A 23,916-nucleotide genomic window follows, 5' to 3' on the forward strand; every position below is an offset into this window, starting at 1 on the left:
ACAGCAACCCCTCCCATCCCGCTCTTCTCTTTTTCCTCCTTCTCTTCTCCCTCCCCACTCCCTTCTCTTCTCCGTTCCTTCTTCCTTTTTTCCTCCCTCTCCCGCACCCTTTCCCTTCTTTCACCTCCCTCCAGCCCCTCTCTTCCTCTCCTGCAGGGTCTGTGTTCCTTGCTTCCAGATTCCTGGGTGGGGGGGTCTTCCAGCTGGATGTCCTTTCTACCCGGCTCCCTTAGAGGTAGCTGCTTGTCCAGCTAGACCCCCACAGAGCCCACCCTTAGTCCAGGAAGTGGTTGCTGGGAGCGGGGTGAGGGCCCATGGACGTGTGTATATCGGAATAGGGTGGGGTCCCAGGGCAGATCCAACAGCCTTAGACATGGGGCACGTTGGCAGTAAAAGTGAACCTTCAGGAGAGCAGAGCAGCGGCTGAGCAGGAGCAGAAGGAGCTGATGCTGCAGGAGACCAGGCAGCGTGAGGCCCATGGGCAGAGCAGGAGCTGGCAAAGTGCTGGGGAGGTGGAAAGGCAGGAGGCAGGCAGTAGCCAATGAAACTCTTAAAGGTGGAAGCCGTGAAGCCCAAGACTCTGCCTTGGGCTCAAAGTCTCTGGAGACAGACAGAAGGGCCCTGGGCCCTCCCAGGAGGAGGCCCCATGGCATCATGAGTGAGCTCTGAGCTTGGAGTCGGAGTCTTTCATGTTAGTCTTTGGTCTGCTTACAAATTCTCAGACTCAGTTTTCCAAACCCTAAAATGGGGATAACCCCACTAGCCTCACCTGCCTCCCGAGGTGCCCAGGGAAATCACATGACGTCATGGATGCAAACCTGTAAAGGGCAGCATGAGGCTGCTTTGACCTTAAACCTGAAGTTTCCTGTTCCCAGCAGAGGAGGGTCCACCCAGCAGAGGAGGGTCCACCCAGAAAAGGGCTGATCTTGGTTCTGGCTTGTTCCTCAGGGTCTCCACGGAGTTGCGCTATCGGAAACAGCCCTGGGGGCTGGTGAAAACGTTCATCGAGAAGAACTTCTGGAGTGGGCTGGAGGACTACTTCCGCCACCTGGGTGAGCGCCTGCCGATGCTGCTGGGTGAACCGTCCCGCCGTCCCCGTTCAGGCAGGGGAGGGGGCCTGGGGCACAGGGAGAGACGGAGGAGGTGAGGGGGCTTCACGGGGTCCCTGAGTCTGCCCAGAAATGGGTCCATGTATGTGAACGTGTGCATGTTCAAGAGACTCTGACTGCGGCCTTTGTGAGATTGTAATCATGACGGGTGGGCTTCCCTGGTGGCTCAGTGGTAGAGAATCCACCTGCCCATGCAGGAGACATGGGTTCAATCCCTTGGTCAGGAAGATTCCCTGGAGGAGCAAATGACAAGCCTCTTTGGTATTCTTGCCTGGGAAATCCCATGGACAAAGAAGCCTGAAGGGCTGTAGTCCATGGGGTCACAAAAGAGTCGCACACAACTTAGCGACTAAACCACAATTGAAGGATCCATGACCCCCCCAGAATGAGCCTGAGATCTAGACACACTGGTGCTAATACTGTTATGAGAAGGAAATAGCCATCGAAAGCATCCACTGGGAAATGTGATGTGCCCTGAGTTGCATATGTGAGGGTGTGCGTTGGAAGCCTTTGTCTACATACTGTTGAACAACCCAGAAGAGGGCTTTGGGCTGGGCTGGGTCCCAGGAGAACTTTCTAGGGCTCAGGGGCATCCCTGAGGGACCCCCGCCCTCCAGGCAACACCCCAGAGCCCAGTATGGGAACATGGTACTTTTAGAGGGCATTCAGCTAGGAGTGGACAGAGCTGCTCCAGAGGTCAGTATGTTAGGTTGGAGGCAAGGGCACGTGGCCTCTTACGTGGTCTTTTGACCCTGACAGAGAGTGAGCTGACCAAAACAGAGAGCACCTACCTGGCGGAGATGCACAGACAGTCTCCCAAAGAGAAGGCCAGCAAGCCCCCAACGGTGCGGAGGAGAAAACGGCCCCATGCCCACCTGCGGGTGCCACACCTGGAGGAGGTGATGAGCCCCGTCACCACGCCCACTGATGAGGACGTGGGCCACAGGATCAAACACGTGGCAGGTGCGTGCCAGGTGGGGCAGGAGTGGGTGTCCCGGGACCGTGGGCAGAGCTCCCTGCCTGTACCAGGCACACATGCACACTCACCTTGCAGCCTGGGATAGACTGGGCATGACTGGCTCACGACCCATAAAGTCTCAGGCTCTGGATGTTGTACTCCAGTGGTCTTCAGTCTTTTTGGCACCAGGGACTGGTTTCATGGAAGACAGTTTTTCCATGGACAGGGGTGGAGGGCGGGGTGGTTTCAGAATGATTCGAGCTCATTACGTTTATTGTGCACTTTGTTTCTACTGTTATTATATTAGCTCCATCTCAGAACATCGGGCATTAGGTCTCAGAGGTTGGGGACCCCTGCTCTACTATTTCCTTTTGCCTTTAAGCTCCCCAGCCCCTCCTATACCCCTGTGTGCTCTGTTGAACAGAAAGTGTCTTTGAGTTTTTGCCTCCGTGTTCCCTGAGCCCCATGGCTCCCTGAATGAGCTTGAACCTGAAGCTTCCAAGTTCTCAGGAAAGCCTCCGGGAGAAGCTGAAGCTCAGACCCCAGTGTGACCTCGTGACACAAAGGTCCGGGGGTCCAAGGTGGCCCCCTCCTCGGTGTGTCTTCCCTCCTCCCATGGAGCTGTTCACACCCTCCTGTCTTTGCTCAGTCATGGAAACCTGCAGCAGGGCTTTTTCAGACTATACTCTGCTCCTCTGTCCCCAGATTTTGGGGTATTGATCAGAGCAGGTTGGGGCAGGGGGAGGAGGGGCGTGTCAGCCTTCCATGTCCCTCGACCGGCTTCAGCCGGAGCACTCCCATCTTATTCGTGTGTTTTACATACAGGACTTCTGACTAACTTCTCATTTGAATAAACTGACCCTCAGCGTTCACGTGACTTTCTCAGCATCACATGGCCGGCTAGGGATAAAGCCAGCGCTGAAATCTGCCTCTGGCCCAGCCCAGTGCTGATTGCCTTCCACGGCTGCAGGTCTCTCTGTCCTGCATCTGCAGGTCCCAGCTAAAGGGGTCGGGTGGTTTTCTCATCTGTTCAGGCACTTCCCTTCTGGTTTCAGAGGGCTGAGGGCTATCCACGAAGTACGTGGTGTCTGAGACAGCAGCATCATGGACAGCTCTGTGCAGGACCGGCCTCGTGTCGGCTGGTGGTGGGCTCGCGGGCCACGTGATGATGGCCTCGTCCTTCTCCCCACAGGTTCCACGCAGACGCGGCACATCCCCGAGGACAGCCCCAACGGTTTCCACCTGCAGAGCGTGTCCAAGCTGCTGCTGGTTATCAGCTGTGTGTAAGGGACTCCAGCTCTCCCCCAGCCCCGCCCCCGCCCCTTCCTTTCTCGCCTGCCGCCTCCTCCCCATCTGTCTTCCTCAGGCGTCCAAACACTCGCTGCTGCCCTGGTTTCTCCTCTAGTCTCTCTCCAGATCGGCTGCTCTGTCTGTCACTCCTTGCCTCTTCGCTGCTTTTTTCTGTTTTATTCAGTGCTTTACTGCGTGCTAGGACTTCAGGACTCAGAAGAAAAGGCTGCATACAGCATCTGTGACAGGAACTCAGTTTCAAGTGGGTCAGACGGGCAGGAATTGATGGTTACTGCAATGTTGGATGCTGCAGACGTTTTAGGAGCCCATTCTTTTTTTGTGATTGGTGTTCTGGGTGTCTGCTCTGTGCTGGGCGTTGGGACTGTGCACTTACAGGCCCACCCTCTGACTGGGTAGCCAGACAAAGTTGATGACTGGAGTCCAGGAAAAGTGCGTGCTTATTTTATTGTAAGCAATGTATAATCATTGCCATAAGCTATAAACCTGTGGCCTCAGTAACTTGCACAGGAAGTTCATTGAGAGAAATGAGGATGTAAGGTGGGAGGACTTCCCTGGTGGCTCACATAGTGCAGAATCTGCCTGCAGTGCAGGAGGCCTGGGTTTGATTCCTGGGTAGGGAAGATCCCCTGGAGAAGGGACTGGCCACCCACTCCTGGGAAATCCCATGGACAGAGGAGCCTGGCGGGTTACAGTCCACGGGGCCACAAAGAGTCGGACACGACTGAGCAATTAACACACAAGTGGGAGGACACGGCGCTCTGAAGTGTAAGCCCAGAGCCTGCCCTGAGGACTCTCATACACCCGGGGCAGGAGCAGCTCAGACAGCTGAGTGCCGACCGCTCCTCCGCTTGGTTGGGCCACTGCCTGACAGCCTGGCCCTTCCTGCCTGGGGCTGTGCTGGGGGATGTGGGGGCACAGCTGAGGGAGTCGGGGACTCAGGAGCCGCCCAGATACTGGCCCTCTCAGGTGTGCATCAGACTCTAGACCGTGCGCAGCTCTGTCCTGCTCTGTGACACCCACCCCACGCCCCAGCCTTCATGCCTTCACTGAGGCATTCTCAGAAACACAGAAGCAGGCACACAGCTCTGCCCACAGGAAACTGGGAAAGCAGCCCTGGACTGACATGGTTGGATTTGCACTTTAAAAAAAATCACCCTGATGGCAGCATTGTGTATAGAATAGACAAGAACAGATGGGAGGCGGGGAGGCCAGTGGAGTAGATGGCAGTGATCTCAGCGGGAGGGGCTGGTCGGGCCGAGATGAGGGCTGGGGGCTGAGAGGGCCCAGGGGTTAAGGCTTGTGCCACCTGGTTATGTAGCGAGGGATGACTTTCGGGTCCACATGCCCGTGAGGGTTGTGTCATGGACAGAAACCTGGAACTTAGTGAAAAGATGCTGCGGAAGATGCTGTCAGTCCCGTGTTTCTGAGGTTGTCCAGATGCACATGACAGATAGACAGTTGCCTGTGTGGGCCTGGAGCTTAGAGCGGGAGTTTGGGCTGCAGTTGCTGATTCATTTGTCAGTGTCGTCGAAGCCGTGCTGTGCACGAGGTCATCATGGTGGAGAGTACGGAGCGCGAGAGGGGAAGTGGGCTGAGGACAGACCTGGGGACCAGGCAGCAAGAGGAGGCCTGTGAGTGTCAGGAGGGGGCTCTCTTGTTCACCGTACCTAAATATGTAACATAAAAATAGATGCAAGTCTTCCGACTGTGACTATGGCATAAGCAGCCCACATATTTTTATAAAAGTAAATACAAAGACAACTCTAAGACCAGTAAAAACCTGCTTTCAGCAGAAGCATTTTAATGTCATTCCTACCACTGTTAAAACAGAATCTCTGATGTTGGGTTTGCTTAACAGAAAACTCTAACTTGGGTCAGCTCTGTTTCAGCTCTTTCTGTGTTTTGTTGTAAGTAGAGAAGATCAGGCGGCCTGAGTAAATTGTATCGTGTATTAAGTCACGCTGGAGCTCTGGTAGTTTAGGATATTCAGACCTCATCTTTCAACTCTAGAGCGTCCGGGAAGTGGGTCTGCTCCCAGCGTGCAAGTGGAACCTTCGAGAACAATGTAGGGTGTCTGTCTAAGTGGCCCACGTCACCGTAAGCCTGCCCTGTGGCCATCCAGCCCGCACATCTTTTCTCTGTTTAGACCACCCTCAGGCCTTCGCTTGAGCCACATCAAGGGGTGTCCCTTGGCCTCCGCTGAGTGCAGACCAGACTGTAAGCACAGTCCCAAATGCAGGTGGTGACGTGGTTGCAGGACACCTTGGAGAGGTGGCTTTCAGAAGATCTGGGTGTCTGGTGCAATTTAAGGTGGCTTCATTGAGATTCACTACATCACTTAGAAGTCCTTGTGGAGAGCTCAGAGAACCCCAAGAACACAGCTGAGTAGCCCCAGGGATTTGTAGCCGCCCCTTTAAGGAAGACAGCCTTCCAGAGTGCTGGAAGCCGGGGTGAGAAACCCAGGAACACATGCCACATATACCACACGTTTTGAAAGGTCAGAGACGTGGCATAGATTTTCTTTTCTTTGTTGGTCTTTTTCCATCTATTTATCTTCCCATTTTTGTCATTCCTTTTCCTGTGTGTCCGGACCTCCTCCTTTAGTGAAAGTAACCACACCCCTCACATCCATCCCTTCCATGGGGGGCTTCACATACACCCCCTCTGTGCACAGAGTCACCCCAGTAGAGTGGGTATTATTGGGAAACTTGATAGGAAGTTAAGAGGCTTCAAAGCCGGGAGCCAGGCTTTGTGCCCAGTTCTGCGTGCCTACGTCCTGTCTGTCCCAGAGTCTTCTTCTCTCCATCCTGTGAACCTTGAGGCCGCTGAGGCCGAGAGGAGAGAATTCTCAGGCCCTCGGTGACTCTCCATTCCCCACTGGGTCCGCCCTGGTTATCCTCCCAGCTCCCTGTCTCCTCGTAGCTCCAGCCTATCCCTGGGAAGCCTCGGCTGGTCCCCGTGCCCCCAGCGGGGCTCTGGCAGATGCACGGAGGAGCCAGGAGCTCTCAGGCAGCTGTTCCAACACCTGGGAGGTGTCGAGAGTCAGAGCTGGGAATCCCGCTGAAATTCCTCCCGCGGTTCGGGTTGGTAGGAGGAGCCTTGAGATCCCAAAGGTCCACGTACAGTTGCGCCCATCCCTTCCTCGCTCACTGTCCTCACCTGCTGTTTTCTCTGCTTCTCGTGTTTCTTTCTCTGTCTCTCTCTGGCTCGAGTTAGCGCAGCCTCCCCTTCCCCACACGAGTCTGTTTCTAACCTCTGCCTCCTCCCCACTCTTCTTCCTTGCTCCCGTTAGGATCTGTTTCAGGTACCGACTGTCTGATGGCTTCTTCACCCCCTCATCTCTCTTCCTGTCCATCCTCCTCTCTTCCCCCAGCACCCACTTCTGGGTGATCGTGTGTCTGTCCTTCCTGAGGCCCTCACCCCACGCATGCTCCCACAGTCCCGCTGCTCTGCCCCGGCCCCTGCAGGTGGGAGTGCGTCTCTGTCTCTCTGTGTGTCTCTCCCCCTTGCTGCATTCCTCCCCACCTCCCCCAGCTCACTTACTCACTGCCATGCTTCAAGTGACCCAGGGCTCAAGGACGGTGGCCTCGGGTGGGGCGCATCCCTGCCTCTGAGAGGGAGGGTGCCCTCCTGGATTCCATCTCATGGCTGCTGTTTCCACCCCTACACCCCTCCCCCAATCTCCTCCTCAGTCTGGTGCTGCTGGTCATCCTCAACATGATGCTCTTCTACAAACTCTGGATGCTGGAGTATACCACCCAGACCCTCACTGCCTGGCAGGGTCTCCGGCTCCAAGAAAGGTAACCCCAGCCTCTTCCCTTGCTACCCTCCCTACCCCCAGCTGTGTCCCAGCGCCTGCCTCTCGGTCTGTGGGACGGCCCTGCTGCCCTTGGTGGGGGAATGAGTCCATGGGTGAGCTCTGACAGTTGTCCCTGCAGTTTAGTCTGTTTCTGATTTGGGGCACAGGAGACCCTGCAAAGGACAGAGCACTCTGATGTGGGGTCTGGGCACATAGCACATAACTCTAGCTGCTGGGGTTCCCCTGCTCCTACCCCACAGGTTACCCCAGTCCCAGACAGAGTGGGCCCAGCTCTTAGAGTCCCAGCAAAAGTACCACGATACTGAGCTCCAGAAGTGGAGGGAGATCATCAAGTCCTCGGTGATGCTTCTTGACCAGGTGAGACGCCCCTACCTGCCCTCCTTGCCCCAATCTTCTGGACGCGGACTGTCTTCCCTGTGCTCTGAGCGGAGCACTGTCTCCCTCCACCAGACCTCCTCCCCCATCCGTTCTTCTCCAGGCCAGCCATGGTTCTCGTTTTAGAGCCATCCTTGACTGAGCTGTTGGAAACATCCGGGTTCCCCAAAGTTACATCAGTGAAATAACACAGTGGATTTGCAAGAGGAAAAAACTATAGATTAGATGGAAGGAGAGCTGTTTTTTTTTTTCTTGGTAAGCCACAGCCATCTGACAGGCATTTAAAGAGATCGCTCCCTTTTTACTGAGATTTCTCTTCCCAGAGGGCATGTCTTTTTAGTTCCTTTTGATGTGTTCCATCGTCCTCCACCACCTATTGCCCTCAAAACAAGACACAATACACAGCATTCAGGACAGGGCTTCTCCTCAGAGGTGGTGCTGAGAGTCTGAAAAGAAAGTTGTACTGTGTCTTCTTTTTGTAACATCTTCCTGCTTCTTCCTGCTATCTGAAAACTAAATGCATCTACTTAAGAAAGTCCTCCTGGGGCGAAATCATTAACTTCATTTCATCAGACAGAGGTGGGATCCTCCCCTTGCCACTAACTAATTTTTTTACCTTAAGCAAAGGATTTTGTATTGGTGACCTTCCATTTCTTCATCTATAAAATGGAAATTGTAATCGTTGCTTCATGAAATTGCTGTCACATTTGCTCTGATGGCACATAGGCACTCATTAAACTTTCTTTCTCCTTCATGGTTTGGTCTCTTAGTTCTCAATTAAGGAGAGAGAATTTTAATTCAACTACCAGGATCCAGTTTAATGGGTTTAACTTGTGCTCAGTTGTGTCTGACTCTTTGTGAACCCATGGACTGTAGCCCACCAGGCTCCTCTGTCCATGGAATTTTCCAGGCAAGAATACTGGATTCCACAAGAATCCATGCCAGTTCATTCTCCAGAGGATCTTCCCAATCCAGGGACTGAACCCGAGTCTCCTGCATTGGCAGGCAGATTCTTTACCACTGTGTCACCTGGGAAGCCCCAGTGGGTTTAAAGTATCACGTATTAGAGCACTGGAGCCACGTTTAAGGAGGGCGTTTTTTAATCAAAAGAGGGTAGACAGCATAGCAGGGAGTCTGGAACTCTGGTGCATCAGGAAGATTGATAGAATTAAAGATGTGCTCAGGAACAAGGAAAACGGGGTGGGTGACCAGAAGAGGACAGTCTTCAGAGGTTGGGGTCTAACAGCTCGAAGAGTTAGACTGCTTGTGAACCTCCAGGGGACTGAACTAGGGCCAGAAGTTACAGGATGTCAAATTTTTGAATCATCAACTAGAAGCAGACTCCTTACGGTTAGAGCAGTCCAGAAATGGAATAGGCTGCTTCTAAGGACTGCGGTTCCATCTCTGAAAGTGCTCCCAGGGTAACGAGGTGATGCGTGGGGTGAGGGACTTAAGGATTAAAGGGGCAGGGGCAGTTACTGGGTGACCTGATCCTCTTCCAGCCATGGAATCCTGTTCAGGGCAGGTCTCCTTCAGGAGGAACTTGGGGCCATCAATCTGTAGCCTGGTAGACTTGACTCTGTGGGCTTCCCTGGTGGTGCTAATGGTAAAGAACCCGCCATCCAGTGCAAGAGACATAAGAGATGCAGGTTCAGTCCCTGGGTCAGGAAGATTCTCTGGAGGAGGAAATGGCAACCCACTCCAGTATTCTTGCCTGGAGAATCCCATGGACAGAGGAGACTGGAGGACTACCATCCATGGAGTCGCAGAGTCAGACACAACTGAGTGACTTAGTATGTGTGCAGACTTGACTCTACAAGCATTAAGATTGGTGTTTTGGAACTTCTCTGGTGCTCAGTGGTTAAGGCTTCACCTTCAAATGCAGAGGCTATGGGTTCCATTCCTGATCAAGGAACTAAAATCAAAACATAGAACAGAAGCAACTCAATAAAGACTTTAAAAATGGTCCACATCAAAAAAATCTTAAAAAAAAAATCAGTGTCTTGTTCTGTTCCCCTCTTTTTTTTTTTTTTTTTTCCTTTTTTTTTTAGCCACTCTTTATGGCTTACAGGATCTTAGTTCCCAGCCAAGGATTGAACTCAGGTCCTGGCAGTGAAAGCACCAAATCCTAACCACTGGACTGCCAGGGCATTCTCATCATTCCATTCCCTTTAAAAGAACATTAAGGAGCCCCTCATCCCTACTGAGCAGAGGATACAGGAGAACTAAAGAGAAGAAAGTGGTGGATTAAGCTGAGAAATCAGAGGTTCTCAAAATGCTTAACTGTTTACCCATGAAATGTTCTGTGTCCTGGGCTGTAACAAAACAGCTTATCTAGCGCCAGGGTTGAAACATGTGTTGTGGTGGACCTCATTTTAGGGTTCTCTCACTGGAATTGCCCCATGTAGACTCCATCCTGTGATGTGGGATGTGTGCCTGTTACAGGAGGTTAAGAAGTTCAGTTAGGATTCCGTTAATTCAGTGACATGGGTACAGCTAGGAGCCTTCTCAGCGCCCTGCGTGGCACCCATGGTGAATAAAGGAATGATAGGACAGTGCAGTCTCAACATGCCTGAAACAAAGGCATTAAGGATGATTGCAGTGCAGAACCCTAGGGAGCCGTGCATGAAAGGCCAGGAGAGAGAGAGATGGCTGTGAGCCAGAGAGAGTTTGGGTTTGTTCTGGGCTTTCACAGTAGATGGGTGAAGGACCTTGCTGGTGGTCGAGTGGTTAAGACTTTTCCTTTCGGCGCAGGAGGTACAGGGTTCGATCCCTGGTCAAGGAGGTAAGATCCCACCTGCCTCATGGCACAGAAACCAAGAAACAACAGAAGCAATATATTTTTTAAAATATTTACTTTTATTTGTTTAATTATTTGGCTGTGCTGGGACTTAGTTGGCGCATGCGGGGTCTAGTTCCCTGACCAGGGATCGAACCCGGGCTCCCTACATGGGGACTGAGGAGTCTTAGCCACTGGACATCCAGGGAAGTCCCCAGAAGCAATATTGTAACAAATTCAATGAAGACTTTAAAAATGGTCCATAAAAAAAAAAAAAAAAAAACTTTATAAAAAAAATAGTAGATGCAAAAGATTGATGGGCAAGAGACAAGTGTTTGAGCTGGGGAGGACAGTGTGGCAACTGTTCCAGGGTAGGAGGGCAGTGTACTTGGGGTCAGCGGGAAGGCAAGCTCAGTTGAGGAGAAGACCAAGCCAGCCAAGCCAGTGGCCTTGTATGCAGGTCCCAAAAGCAGTGGAAACTTTGAGAGAATTCTTAATTCAGAGCAATGAGGACCATGGTGGGTGGGGGTGAGACTCAGTAACACAGTGACCCTTACCCTGGGGGTGCCCAGTGCTATTAATAGATCAGCTGTCCCCCTTTGCCCTGAGACTGTGTCCCTGGAGAACCACCCTGTTTTAGGAGTCTGCCCTCTTCAGCTCCCTGGCGTGGCAGGGGACCTCCCATACTCAGGCACGATGGGTGCTGCTGGCTGGAGAAGCCCACTTGAAGAAGCCCACTTGAGGGTACAAACCCGGCCTGGGGTGCACTTCCTTGTCTTACAGATGAAGGACTCGCTCATCAACCTTCAGAATGGCATCAGGTCCCGAGACTACACGTCAGAAAGCGAAGAGAAGAGGAACCAGTACCACTGACGCGGCAGGAGCTGGGGAGGCTGCAGGAGGCCTGTGCAATACCTGTACAGAGACCATATACATATATATATAAATATATATATACAGATATAAATATATATATTATATACAGATTTTAAAAAGAGCTAATGCCTATGTACCAGGGAGAAGGAGCAGGGCCACCCGCTGTGCTGGCTGGCGGAGCGCCGAGGAGGGCAGGGACCGCCTCTCAGCACCGACCTCCCCCGACCCTCCTGCTCCCCATCCTGTCGTCCCCACCCTTTTCCTTGCTGACCACTCTCGGCTCTGAGAACAGAGATGTCGAGCCAAAGTTATGCCTGTGAAGACCCTGGGGTCGCGAGAAGAGGTCTCAAGGGGGGCATTGCTTAAGGTGCTTCATTCCTGAATCCCCTTTTGGTTTGTTTCCAAAATAGAAGAGAATCTTTTCTTCCCTACCCTACGCTTCCCCCAAGATGTTCTCTTGGGAATGAGGAAGCATCCAGGGCAGGAGCCCGATCTAAGGTCCACTGTACAAGGCCGCCCCATGTGCGTGGACCGCCCACCACGAGTCCGGTGGAGGGGTCCCGCAGGCTGGCTGGGCAGGCGTCTCTGAAGGGTTTGGGCTTTGTGGCTGCAGGCTCCTAAGGGCTGGTGTTCTGATGAAGGGCATCCTTCTCCATTACCCCCTGCACCTTCCTCTAACCTGCATGGGGTGTGGACCCAATAAGGGTGGGGGTTTCTTCCTTTCCCGCCCCACCCCCTTCTCTCTGGTCTTTTCCCAGGCTGGATCTGGGTGAAGTGTCACTTTTTAGTGCCTAAAGCCCTATTTTTCCTCTGTGCCCTAAGAGCACATTGTTTATTAGTCAGGGTGGAGCGTCTTTGATCTTGTTAAACTTCTCTTTTAGTGATTGTAAGCAAGTCAGGTCTGTGGCTCTAACCCCTTCCCTTTGAGCTGTCATTTGATTTCCAGGGTGAATCAGGGTGTTCTAGGACCTCCAGGGTTTGGGAGGGTGAATGGACTCCTCTGAGTAGTGGGCACCGACGTCCACGCCCTTTCTGGCTGCCAGCATCATTTCCTCTCGGTGAGGAGCCAGCTTAGTCAAGGGAGATGACTGTCTGAGATACTTTGCCCATGAAAGAAGACCTAAGCCTTGGCCACGGTGCATGGGTTTGGGCGGGAAAAAGCCAATCAAGTCTGCCCCACTGGGGGCCGTTCCAGACCCTGTTTCTCTGAGTTAGGAATGGAAGTTCTAGCAGGAGGAGCAAAGCCTTCGCTGGCCTCTCGCCCCAGAGAGGTATGAGATCACTAAGGAATAGGAAGAAGGCCATGGGTTAGGAAAGTGAGTCGTCGAGGGCCTTTGGGGACTGGCTTACAGAACCCGATTCATCTGACCTCATGGGGCCCCGCTGCACGTGCTTAGCATCCTCCGTACTACCTGCTGTTTCTTCCTGTGATGACCCAAGGAATCCTGCCAGCCCCGGGCAGAGCTTGTAGAGATTCTTATCAGGAAAGGATTATACCAATTTGGCAAGGAGAGCTCTTCCAGATTTCTTGTTCTAGTGGACCTCTTAATGGAACAGGCAGAGGGAAGGGAGAGTTGATCACTCACCTAGCCAAAAAGAAGAGCTATATTATATTCTCCTGGACTGGCCCGAGCATCCCACTTTAGCAATTAAAATAAGTTTTTAACTTTTCATTCTGTCTGAAAAAGAGGTTCTTGTTACTGCCTTAAGGGTAGGAAGAGAAGACAGATGCCGCAACCAGATAGGATGAGAAGGTTCCGTGAGGGTCATCTGGAACTGATAGCCCTCCTTTAGAAAAGGAGATACGAGGAAATGGAGTTGCATGGAATCCTTGTGAAGGGTGCATGTGCCCACAGGCCAGCAGGTCAAGATCAGCCCTGACCAGGACTTTGAATGGGAGACCCTGATGAGCATCAAAGCTTATGGGACCCAAGCCAAAGGAGAAGGAAGAGTGCAGGCTGCTAAGAACTTTCTTGTTGGAGTAGCTAGAAGTCAAAAGTATTTTCAGAAACTTTTGAAAGGACAAATGGTAAATTCTTTAATTTATTCCATGCACATTTATTTATTTAAATTATTCAGTTATTAAAAAGTAGTGTATTGGGACCTTCAGGGTGACTTTGAAAGGGCTATTTGCTGGCAATAAAGTGGTGGAGGTAGGCCTGACTTTTTGGGATTGTTTTACTTTGGCTTCAGCTCACAGACCCCTCTCAGGCAGAAGCAGTGGCAGAGAACTGTGCGAGGAACCCTCTGGATTTCTGAGAATTTGGGCAGGAGACAGTGTGTACACATGGGAAGCGTCTCTTGGCTTGCCTCATTTCTGAGAATCTTGGATCATTTATGGGCATTTTCTCAAACCAGGAGAAAACCAACACCTCTGTTCACTCCCAGACAAAAGCTGTTCCCTTTTACTCAGTAACCTGTCAAAGAGAAGGGACCTCACCCTTGCAGATCAGTCTGGGAGTGAAATACGTAAATGACATGGTAACTTGTGGCTGGCAGCCTGGCTTGTAAGGGAGTGTTAAAACTGCCATTTCTTATGTTATTTCTCCCCACCAGGGCTTTTTTTTTTTTTCCTACATAAGAACTCAGTCATACAGGAGTCTTTCTGCATCATGTAGTGAGACATTTGAGTGTCTACACTTTCTGCAAAAGGTTTTGCAGTTTCTAGACAGGTGAGAACAGTAATAAGGTTCTCCCAGTGACTGGGGGGGAATTGACGAGACTGGTGTTGGCAAGGCCAGCCGTGTCTGTGACTCTCTGCTGCCCCGTCCCCATCCTGGGACAAAGGGGTAACTTTGCAGAACAGTAGGATCAGCAGTTTGGAGCGCTCGGTAACGGCACTGGTCTGAGAGGGTCGGGAGACCTTGGCCCGATTCCTGGCCCTGCGATTGGACAAGTCACACACACATACACACCCGCCCTCTAAGCTTCAGGGCTTGACCTAGACTATCCTAAGGTCAGCTCTAGCTTTCTCATGGTCTTGGAGGCTGGGTCAGAGCCTGGCCAGGCTGGGCTTTCTCAAACTTGGAAGGCGTCCTGCCAAGAGAGGACAGGCCTTCTGGATAAGAGCTTCTCTGGTGTTTAGATGAGTTGTAGGGTAATGTCTGGGTTCCCGGGAAATCCAGGGTAGTAAAACTTTATTCTAAGGGCTAAGAGGACTAGGGAGGTCCGATGAATGGGTGGGAGAGGGAGATGAGAAAGAGAGATCAGGCTTGCTGTGTTGTTCAGCAAGGGTTAATCTGGGAGGGTGTTTCTTCCTCTGTTGGCCTCGTCTTAGTTTTGGAGAGCTCCTTCCTTTGAACTTTTCCAAGCTGGGACGAGGAGGAGGGTGGGAAGAAGGACACCATCTTGGACTAACCTTGTCTTCGATCCCCGGGCCATGAAGCCTTTCATCTGTCCATCCTTCCTTCTCTTTGCTAGAGCAAAAGGTGGGGAGAAGTCATTCCTGATTCCACCACCTCTCTTTTGTCTCTAACCTCATTGGGGTTTGGATTAAGTATGGAGCTTTGGCTAAAATCCTTGGGTTGCCTTAGAATGCTCACACTGAGAACCTGGGATTACCAGGAAGGTGGAGGACCAAGAAACCTAGAGGAATGCTTTGAGAGCAGTGGATTCTCTTCATTGCCATGTCCGTGACACAAGCTTGACCGTGTCCATAGGTTTGCAGGCAGCATCTCTAGGGTGAAATCTTAGAGGCAGGATTAGGGGAAGGATCTTTCTGCACTGTGTGGTCTCAGTAGGATCTTTCCTGTGCCCTCTATGGTTCATCTTTAGCTCTGCAGAGCGGCCAAGGCCAGTGCATCCTCCCAGGGGCCCCCGAGAACTAGCACTCTCCTCTCCCTCCAGGTGGCAGGGCACCCCCTGACTGCACCTGCCCGCTCCACTAGGAAGCTTGAGAACCCCTCTTCCTGACCCTCTCCTCCTCCAGCCTTCATCTCTAGGCAGTGGGACAATCACCCCATCCGCCACTTGCATCCTCTGTCCTCATCCCCCAACTTCCAGCAGGGCTGGCCCTGCTCCCTTCCACCTCCAGATTTCTTCCAGAAGATGCAGTTTTGGGTCCGGGAGGAACATTTTTCTGGAAGGCCGTCTTTTCACGCCCCTGCTTTCCTGATACAGAGCAGGAACTTGCACATGGTGTAGAGAGCCCCCGCGCCTCTCTGCCCACCTCGTTACCTCACTCCTGCTCCGGCCATGGCTGTGACAGGCCCAGCCAGCTCCCGGTTCCAATGTTCTGTGCGAAGCTCAGGGGTCTTGGGGATTGTTTTCTGTTGTGACTCGAGGCCCTCAGCAGGCCTGGGAGCCCAGATTGGAGCCTTGGCTGCTGGCGAGAAGGACCTTGCCTGCTTGGAGTTTGCTGCCGGACGATGTACCCGACATGTGAAGGCGTAAAGGACGTTGTCATTTCTGCCCCTCGGCCCTGCCTGCCTCTCTCAACACGAGGAGACGCTGCAGAAGCAAAACGGGGGCCTCTGCCCCAGGCGGGAACAGCTGACTCCATCTGGGGAGTAGGCCCTAGGCTGGGGTGCCGTGCGCCGAGATTGCTGAATAAAAGCAGCCATCGTTGCCAACAACAGTGTGTGGCTCCCACGTTTCTCTGTCCTGCACTCTAGAGCCAGACCACTCTCTGCATGGACCATATCATCTTCCCAAACCCATGGTGCTTTCCCCCTGACTCAACCTGGACTCCAAGGTGGGGAGGGATGGGTCAGAGGCCACCGCGGCCCCTGGATAATCCTGACCTGGGGTGGAGTGGGGTGAGGCAGAGGGAGCAGCCCCAAACACCTGCACTGGGCCATACAAGGGAAGGAATGCAGGTTGATCGCAGTCGAGTTCTCTGGCCATCTGCATTTGGATCTGTAATTTACTTTGCCTGGCGCTGTGCGCAAGGTCTGAAACTTTACTGCTAGTACCTAGAAACATTCAAGGCTTCCCGGTCCAATCTAAATGTAAAGTAGCTAGAGCCATGGAAGTACAGTATGAATTAAAAGAAAAAAAATACTGAACTACGAATCGTTAATGGTGTGTGTGTTCATTGCTTGACTCATCGGTGCTCGTTGTCCCAGATGTTTTTGGTCTTCCCAGGTGTCACCGCAAGCCTGGAAGGCATCTGTTTGCAGACAAGCTCAGACAGGGGCTCCCAGCCTCTAGGATCTAATGCTTGATGATCTGAGGTGGAGCTGATGTAAAAATAATTGATATAAAGTGGACAATAAATGTAATGCGCTTGAGTCATCCTGAAACCATCCCCACCTGGTCCGTGGGAAAATTGTCTGCGATGAAACTGATCCCTGGTGCCAGAAAGGTTGGGGACCACGTCACTCAGACGCAGGTACACTGCCAGCCACTCGACATCTAAGACCTCCTTCCAAGGGGAGGGCGGCAGCCGCATGAAGTAGAATGGAGAAGTCAGGGAATCAGATCTGAGTCCAGATTGAAGCATCACTATTTATCAGGCTTGTTCTTGGGCCCCAACCATTAGGCCAAGCCTAAGTTTATTTTGAGGTAATATAAAATATATTGGTGTATATGTATGTGTGCTTCTTAGTACAGTAGCTAGTACTATACTAAGATAATTTTATATTAATTTCATTATTAATCAGTACTATTGTTATTATGATAGACTGTGAATACAATGACAATTTCTTGTGTAACTTCTCCCTTGGGGGCCTTGGCCCTTCTAGGAAGATGGACACTGGCAGACAGCTTTACTTTATTTCTTTATGTTAGATAACCTGGTAAGGGGGGCTCCTTCTTTTACTAGGTCTTCCTTTCTGGGAACCCCTCCACCACCTGGCAGGAAACTTGTGTGATGTCATTCAGGTGAGAACACAGAGACTCTTGGATTCCTGTGTATTTGGGTAGATAAGGAAGGAAGGGAGATGGGGAGATGATACGCTTAATTCTAGACTATTAAATGTAGTTTTCATTCTCTGGGCTTGTATCCAGTGATTTTGAGTTCAAGAATTGATGGAGGCTGGAAAAGCAGGTAGAAGCCAGAATGTGTGTAGCAGACACAGTGAAGCAAAACCAAAGCAAGCCGCGTTTAGAGATACTTTATTGACATGAAGAAGTTTACTGAAAAACACCACCAACAGGCAATAGGTTGTTGAAATCTTGCGTGGTCTGGAACATTTCTAGAGTTCGGGGAAAGATTGGCTGTGGAAAATCAAGAAAAAGCCACACAAAGCTGATGACGTGGTAACAAGTTCCATCAGGTCCACGGCTGCACGAGTTTGCTGATGGTGTTTGATGCTGCGTCACAAACCTACAGGCACTCATCCTTCAGCGCCTCCCTCCCTGTCACACACACTGCCTGTCAGCCGCACCCCTTGCCAAACAGGGAAGAAAAGAATAGTACCAGCTTCGAGGCTTAGCTGGGCTATGACAGGGGTTAAGTCTGATCTACAACTCAGACTTGCTTCAAGTGCTCATCTACTGGGTCCCACCGCAGGCTCAAGGAAAGGGAGGGGGCGCTAGACATGACTCATCTGCCACGGTGGAGTTTTAGAGCTTAGGAAAGGCCTGAGTGATGATTTAAAAGAACCTAGGAGCACAGGGCAAACTCAGGGTCTGTCTTGGTACTCGACGCAGAGTGGGCGCTGAAATGCGGAATGAATGGGTGACGGGCAGAATGACGCCCCGGGCACTGTGCTGTGTGGATCATTCGCAGTGACGAGGAGGGTTCACAGGATGAGGGGCTTTTCATTTACAAAAGGAGGGGAGGAGACGGTGCTTTTTTATTTTTTCATTTCCACTTAACTTGGGAAGGGGTGTGTTAGCCACTCAGTCATGTCTGACTCTGCGACCCCATGGTCTGTCCATGGAATTCTCTAGGCAAGAATACTGGAGTGGGTTGCCATTCTGTTCTCCAGGGGATCTTCCTGACCCAGGGATTGAACCGTGGTCTCCTGCATTGTAGGCAGATTCTTCACCATCTGAGCTACCAGGGAAGCCCAAGGGAAGGGGAACCAAACACATACTCTGAAACGTATCTAGCTCCTTGCTTCTTCCTGCCAAGATACAGCTATATGGTCTTTCCTCTCTGATTTTTGTCACATTCTGAGATGGGTATATTTTCCTTTTTGATGTAGTAATTTGCGGGGGAAGAAAAGGAGCTATCTCTTCCGTTCACCATTCTTAGCTCGATAACATATTTCCAGCCTATTCCTGGTTTGAAAAATTCCTACTAATGTTTCTAGTTTGGCCTCTAAGGAGAAACCAGAAACTCAGAGAATCAGAAATCTGGTTGTGTGTGTGTTTGGAGGGGTGGTGACACTGAAGGGTAATGCTTTTAAATGGACTGAAAATAAAGGCTGATATGGGAACAGACTGTCAAGGTTATTTCCACGCAGGAGTTGTGGCTGTGAGGCAAGGCTGAGCTGTTGGTAAAAGTCAGTAGGGCAAGGTACTTACAGGGCCAACCGAGTTGAGCAGTGAAGTTCACTGGCTGTGAAGGAAAGGGAAAACCAGACCAAGCCTAACTGGCCATGAGTGAACTGTATTAAGGATCAGTCATGGGAAGTATCCAGCACCAATACCACAGATGGGGTTCCTAGAGTGATGATAGCCCTTAAGAACATTTCTAAGCCCTTTAATAAGAACAGCATGCCAGGTAAAACTTCCAGAGCAGTGCACATTTATCTGACTCCTTTGTAGGGATATGTGGTGAAATGGGAAGTGCGTGAGGATTTGAAGTAGGCTGGTGATCACAGTATCTTGTGGATATATAGTCATGATCAAGTCTCCCAGGAAGGAGTTTAACTGCAACTCAGAAGAAATAATGGGGTACAAACCAACGAAAAGGATAAAAGCAAAATGCGATAGGCTGTGAAAACACGTTTCTAGCATGGCTCAAGAAGCCAAGTGGTAGAGGAGCAGATGGTTAATATCTCAGGATGCTCAGGAGAGGCAAAGATTAGGTGGAAGTAAAGAGACGAGACGAAAGAAAGCAGCTGTGATCTCCGTGGAAAGAGGGCTGGGCAGGGAGCTCAGAAGACCTGGATTCTAGTTCTCCAGGTTCTAGTTCATTACTACCTGTGTGAACTTATGATTTGGTAAAGCTCATCAGCCTCAGGCAGCCCATTCCTTCATTTGTTAATGTACTTGCAGTATCCACCTCACGGAGCTAGTTATGGAGGAGAAATAAGATAACTGAAATTAAAATGCTTGGTAAATCATATAACCTAATAAAGTATTAAAGGTGAGAAGAGTTGAGAAGTTAGGAGAAGATTACTTGCAAGGATAAATAAGAAAAAAACTTCAACTTCATTAAAATTCCATTAAAATTAAAAAGCCCCAACTTCATTAAAATTCACTCAGGGAATACCTGAGTTGGGCTTTTGAAAAGGAAAAATGGGAAACATGCACTCTAGATCACAGGTTAGATGCATGGTCAAAAGGAGCTTCTATGCACCAGCCACGTGACCAGGAAAACCTCACAGTAATCCAGGCCTATTTTCTTCACTATAAAGTAAGGAAAATATTCTGTCCCCTATTTCAGAGGGACTGTGTGGGAAATTGCCAATGAGAAGGGCCTTGAATTTATGGAACGTGTTTTCTTCAATAAAATCCAACATTCAAATATGAGAACAAGGACTCATTTCAGGTACTCTCCCTGGGACGGCAGAGATGAACTGAGTTTCTCAGGTGAGACCCAAGGCCATGGGAGCAGGATCTTAGCCCCAGAAGTTCCCCCTAATCTGAGGGATATCTTGTTCATCAGATCCCAGTCATTTCATCTTCTCAACCTCCCCATAAAGCATCCTTCCCCCTCCCATCACAGAGCGCCAAAAGATATCACACGTAACCAGTCATTCAAAGTGAAACAAGATATTGACTAAGATTTCTGCAGTGTTCATCTGCTCTCCTAACACCTACGAAAATAAAAACCCTGGACATTATGAATTCCCAGGTTAGCCCCTCTCCTATCACCTCACTCATTTGCCATCATCCATCTCAGACTTAAAACACATTTCTCAGTTCAATACCATTCCCAGATCCACGGTCCTTCTGGAAAATGTCTCAGATTCACAAATCTTTTCACTAAAGGAATTCTTCAAGTCCACGTCCTTCTCTCTGCCTCTCTGGCCAGTTTCTAGTTACCTGAATCAGAATTCACCTCAGCCTGGTAATCCACCCAGTTCTGTGCTTATGAAAGAGACAAGGCCATGGCCAAATTCAATTTCGAAGTCTTTTCATAAAATTATCCCATCTCGGGAAGCGTAAAGTGGGCAGTGCCTTGGGCTTATATCTGCTTCAGTTTATCCTTTAAGGTCTCTTAGAGTTGAGTCTTATCTGAGTCTCGGGTGCCTCCTATAAAATGCGTGATAATACTGATCCACAGAAATTTTGAGGGGAACTTTGAGATTTCACTCCCAGTGCCCACTGCCACCCCACCATCTCAGTTGGAGTGCTCACCTGGGAAGACACACTCACGTTATCCCCCAGGAGGGTCATGAACACATGGTTTGACTTCCCAAGTCTCCTTCAAGAAATCCCACTTCATGACACTCGTGCTCTAACCCAAATCCACCACTTCCGCTTCCTTCCATGAAGATATCCATTCACCTCCAGCAATGGGAGAGTAGGCCGGCTCTAGTCAGAGGGAGCGATGCACGTGTCCACCTCCAGCACACGCTCTAAGTTGAATGGAGCACAGGGGAGGGGTCCAGTTGGCATGAGAGCCGCTTGCTTGAAAGTGAGGGTGGGCTGAGATTGAGTCATGTAGAAATGTTGGCTCCTCGGTTCTGGAAAAGTCTTGAGGTGTGTAGAGGTCTGATGGACTTAGCAAGGCAGAGGTGAAAGATCAGAGGTGACCGGATGTATGAAGGATGGACGCACGAAGGGAGATGATGTGGTCCCTGGGGCACCCTCCTGATGCAGTTGACATCACTGGACCTGGGACAGCCAGCCCTTCGGTGTTCAGGCCACCTACCAGTGATAAAACAGCTCACTGAGAATTGCCAGCCCCGTCTATCCCAGCCAAAGACTTTGACCTAATCCATGATCCTTACACAGGAGGGAGAAGGGGAATTACTTTCTGTCACTGTGTGTAAGGAATTCAAGTTGCCCCCAACACTCAAGCCAAAGTCCTTTTGAAGGACTTGAATCTCGCACAGAGATTTATGACTTGGGCTTCAACTTTAAGATGGACCCCAAGGATGGGGACTCTATGTAGAGTAGAAATCTAAGGGACCAAATCTCAAGTCTTGCTTTGTGCGTAACAAGGTCACTTGTACACCTGCCTCCTTATCTGCCTGCCTCTCCTTTCCCTGTGCATCACCTCAGACTGACCCCTCTATTCCTCCACTGGGACTGCAGAGTTCTCTTTGTTCTCCGATGGGATGGCCAGGTAGTCAGACCTGTTGGAGGAGAGACAGGGAAGAAAATCAGTGCATTTTGTATTCAGAGGTGGAAACACAGGGAAAGGGAAGGAGTGAGGGCCTAGGAACAAGGATGCCTCTAGAACAGGAGGTCTCTGCATCTCCTTCTGGCCATGTTACCCAAGAGAAAAGAAGAATGGCCCTTTCAGCAGACCAGAATCAGGAGTTTTGTTTTTTTCCTTCCATAAGCAAGGCACAAGTCTTCTCATTTATCCACAGTGTTCTCAAGACCTAGTACTGTTAGATTAAACCAGCCAAACTGATGGATGGGAAACTATATTTTATAGATGTTTTCATTTTCCTGACTATTGGTGATGCTGAGCATCTTTTTCATAAATTTATAAGCCATGTGGGTGTGTACTTCTGTGATATGACTGTTCATTTGCTTTATCAGGTTTTCTTCTGAGATATTTATCTTTTTTCTCGATGGTTTCATGTCCTGAAAATATCTTCTCCCAGTCTGTTGATTGTCTTTACTTATAGTGTAATAAAAATTATCATTTTTCCCCCTCTTTGACTTGTGTCTTTTGTATTTTAAGAAATTCTATCTTCTAAGGTAATAAAGATATTTTCTTATATCCCCTATGGACTTCCCAGGTGGCACTAGTGATAAAGAACCCACCTGCCAATGCAGGAGACGTAAGAGATGTAAGTTTGATCCTTGGGTGCGGAAAACCCCTGGAGGAGGGCTTGGCAACCCACTGCACTTGCCTGGAAAATCCCAGACAGAGGAGCCTGGCAGGCTATAGTCCATGGGGTCTCAAAGAGCCAGACATGACTGAAGCAACATAGCATGCATACATTTATATTCCCTAATAGAATTTTATAGTTTTACATTTTATCTTGTCTTGAAATCCTCTCACAACTTATTTTTGTTTAGTCTGTTTTATTTTCTATATGGATAAAGAATTGTCCTTATACCATTTACTGGACAGTTCATTCTTCCTTCAGTTTTTCAAAAATATTTATTTATTTAATTAATTAATTTATTTGGCTGCACCAGGTCTTAATTGTGGCATGTAGGATCTAGCTCCCTGACTAAGGATGGAACCCAGGCCCCCTGCACTGGGAGCCTGGAGTCTTAGCCACTGGACCACCAAAGAAGTTCCAATGGGGTTTTATTATTATTATACAGGCATTAAGCTTTTGGGGGCTCTCTGCCTTTTCTGTTTGTCCCTGCTGTATGTCTATGTCAGTCCAGCTCTATAAGTAACCTTTGTATATGATAGGAAGAGTCCTATCCTTCCCCAAAACTTTCTCTTTGAAATAGGCAAACTATAGCCCATGAGCTAATAATGGTTGTTACGGTTTAAAGGGTTGCACACAAACAAAATGAAAGAACAGTAGGTGAAGAGACCCTCTGTAGCCTGCGAAGCCAAAAATATTTACTACCTGGCCATCCTCTGGCTTAAAACTAGTTTTAGCCTTTGGGCCTCTGTATGACTTTTAAGATCAGTTTATCGAGTTCCTTGAACAATCCAATGGGTATTGTGATTGGAATTTTACTGCATTTGCAGATTAATCTGGGAGAGAACTGCTTGTTCCTTTTTCTTAGCAACTGAATCTAATCTTTGGTTCCTCCTCTTAATGTTTTAATTCTTTCAAACAAAATTTTTTTCTGTAATTTACCAGATCCTTCTTGTGTCTGAAGTTCCTGGGATTTAATCTTACCATTTGTTATTTCTCTTGCTTGTGCTAAATTGTTTCCTGCTGTGTCTTATAGTTTTGGATCAGATTGTAGAATCAGATTCAGCAGTGCTTTATCTGAAGAGCACTATTAAGCCTCAACTGAAAGTGGGTCCCTTCAGGATAGTTTTTCATTTGTTTTTACACAGTTATCACTGTCTGGGGACTAATTTTTTTAATTGACTTTCTCAGCTTAGAGGCTCCTGGATCATGTGGGCAGTATAAATTTAAATCCCAAATACTGGTTCGTGGTTATCAATTCTCAAGAATCCAGGCCAAGTAGATATGTTCCCTTGGCTTTTCCTGGGCTGGTGTACTGATTATTTTGTGATCAATACTTTGCATGATTTGTAACCCTCTGAGGATCCTAGCTCTTCTGGTGACCTCAGTTCCAATTCTGTTTCTTATGCCAGCCCAACTGTGGGCACCTCCTGTCCAAGAGTGGCCACTTCCTGTCCAAGTGTGGGACTTCCTGTCCAGGTATGGCCACTTACTATGCTCACGCACTAAAATCTGATCACCTAGGTCACCAGGAATGACAACCTCCCCAGCATATCATTTCTTTCCATCTTTATATCTTGGTCAGTTGTAATTTTTTACTTTCCCGAGATGACAGA

The 23,916-nt window shown here is 49.7% G+C and overlaps 2 protein-coding genes across 9 annotated transcripts in view; one reads left to right on the top strand and one right to left on the bottom strand.

Moving 5' to 3' along the window:
• GRAMD1B (GRAM domain containing 1B) overlaps positions 1 to 11,338 on the top strand; it is a 188,455-nt gene extending 177,117 nt beyond the window's left edge. For 3 of the 4 annotated variants that reach the window (XM_055423245.2, XM_088843038.1, XM_055423251.2), the window contains 6 exons: positions 949 to 1,052; positions 1,869 to 2,072; positions 3,260 to 3,350; positions 7,071 to 7,178; positions 7,438 to 7,555; positions 11,136 to 11,338. In XM_055423245.2, coding sequence (XP_055279220.1) covers positions 949 to 1,052; positions 1,869 to 2,072; positions 3,260 to 3,350; positions 7,071 to 7,178; positions 7,438 to 7,555; positions 11,136 to 11,225 — 715 coding nt within the window. In that variant the 3' untranslated portion in view covers positions 11,226 to 11,338. Of the gene's footprint in view, positions 1 to 948; positions 1,053 to 1,868; positions 2,073 to 3,259; positions 3,351 to 7,070; positions 7,179 to 7,437; positions 9,037 to 11,135 lie in introns of those variants that run through there. The other variant, XM_088843037.1, reaches the window with a different exon arrangement.
• Positions 11,339 to 17,272: 5,934 nt separating this feature from the next.
• Positions 17,273 to 23,916, bottom strand: part of SCN3B (sodium voltage-gated channel beta subunit 3) — a 28,107-nt gene continuing 21,463 nt past the window's right edge. For 4 of the 5 annotated variants that reach the window (XM_055423256.2, XM_055423252.2, XM_055423255.2 and 1 more), the window contains exons 6-7: positions 21,525 to 21,592; positions 17,273 to 21,161 (exon numbers count right to left, since the gene is read on the bottom strand). In XM_055423256.2, coding sequence (XP_055279231.1) covers positions 21,529 to 21,592 — 64 coding nt within the window. In that variant the 3' untranslated portion in view covers positions 17,273 to 21,161; positions 21,525 to 21,528. Of the gene's footprint in view, positions 21,162 to 21,513; positions 21,593 to 23,916 lie in introns of all 5 variants that reach the window. The other variant, XM_055423253.2, reaches the window with a different exon arrangement.

This window comes from Moschus berezovskii, chromosome 14, assembly GCF_049115385.1.
Source record: "Moschus berezovskii isolate FMDL1 chromosome 14, NW_MosBer_1.0, whole genome shotgun sequence".
Taxonomy (NCBI): Eukaryota; Metazoa; Chordata; class Mammalia; order Artiodactyla; family Moschidae; genus Moschus; species Moschus berezovskii.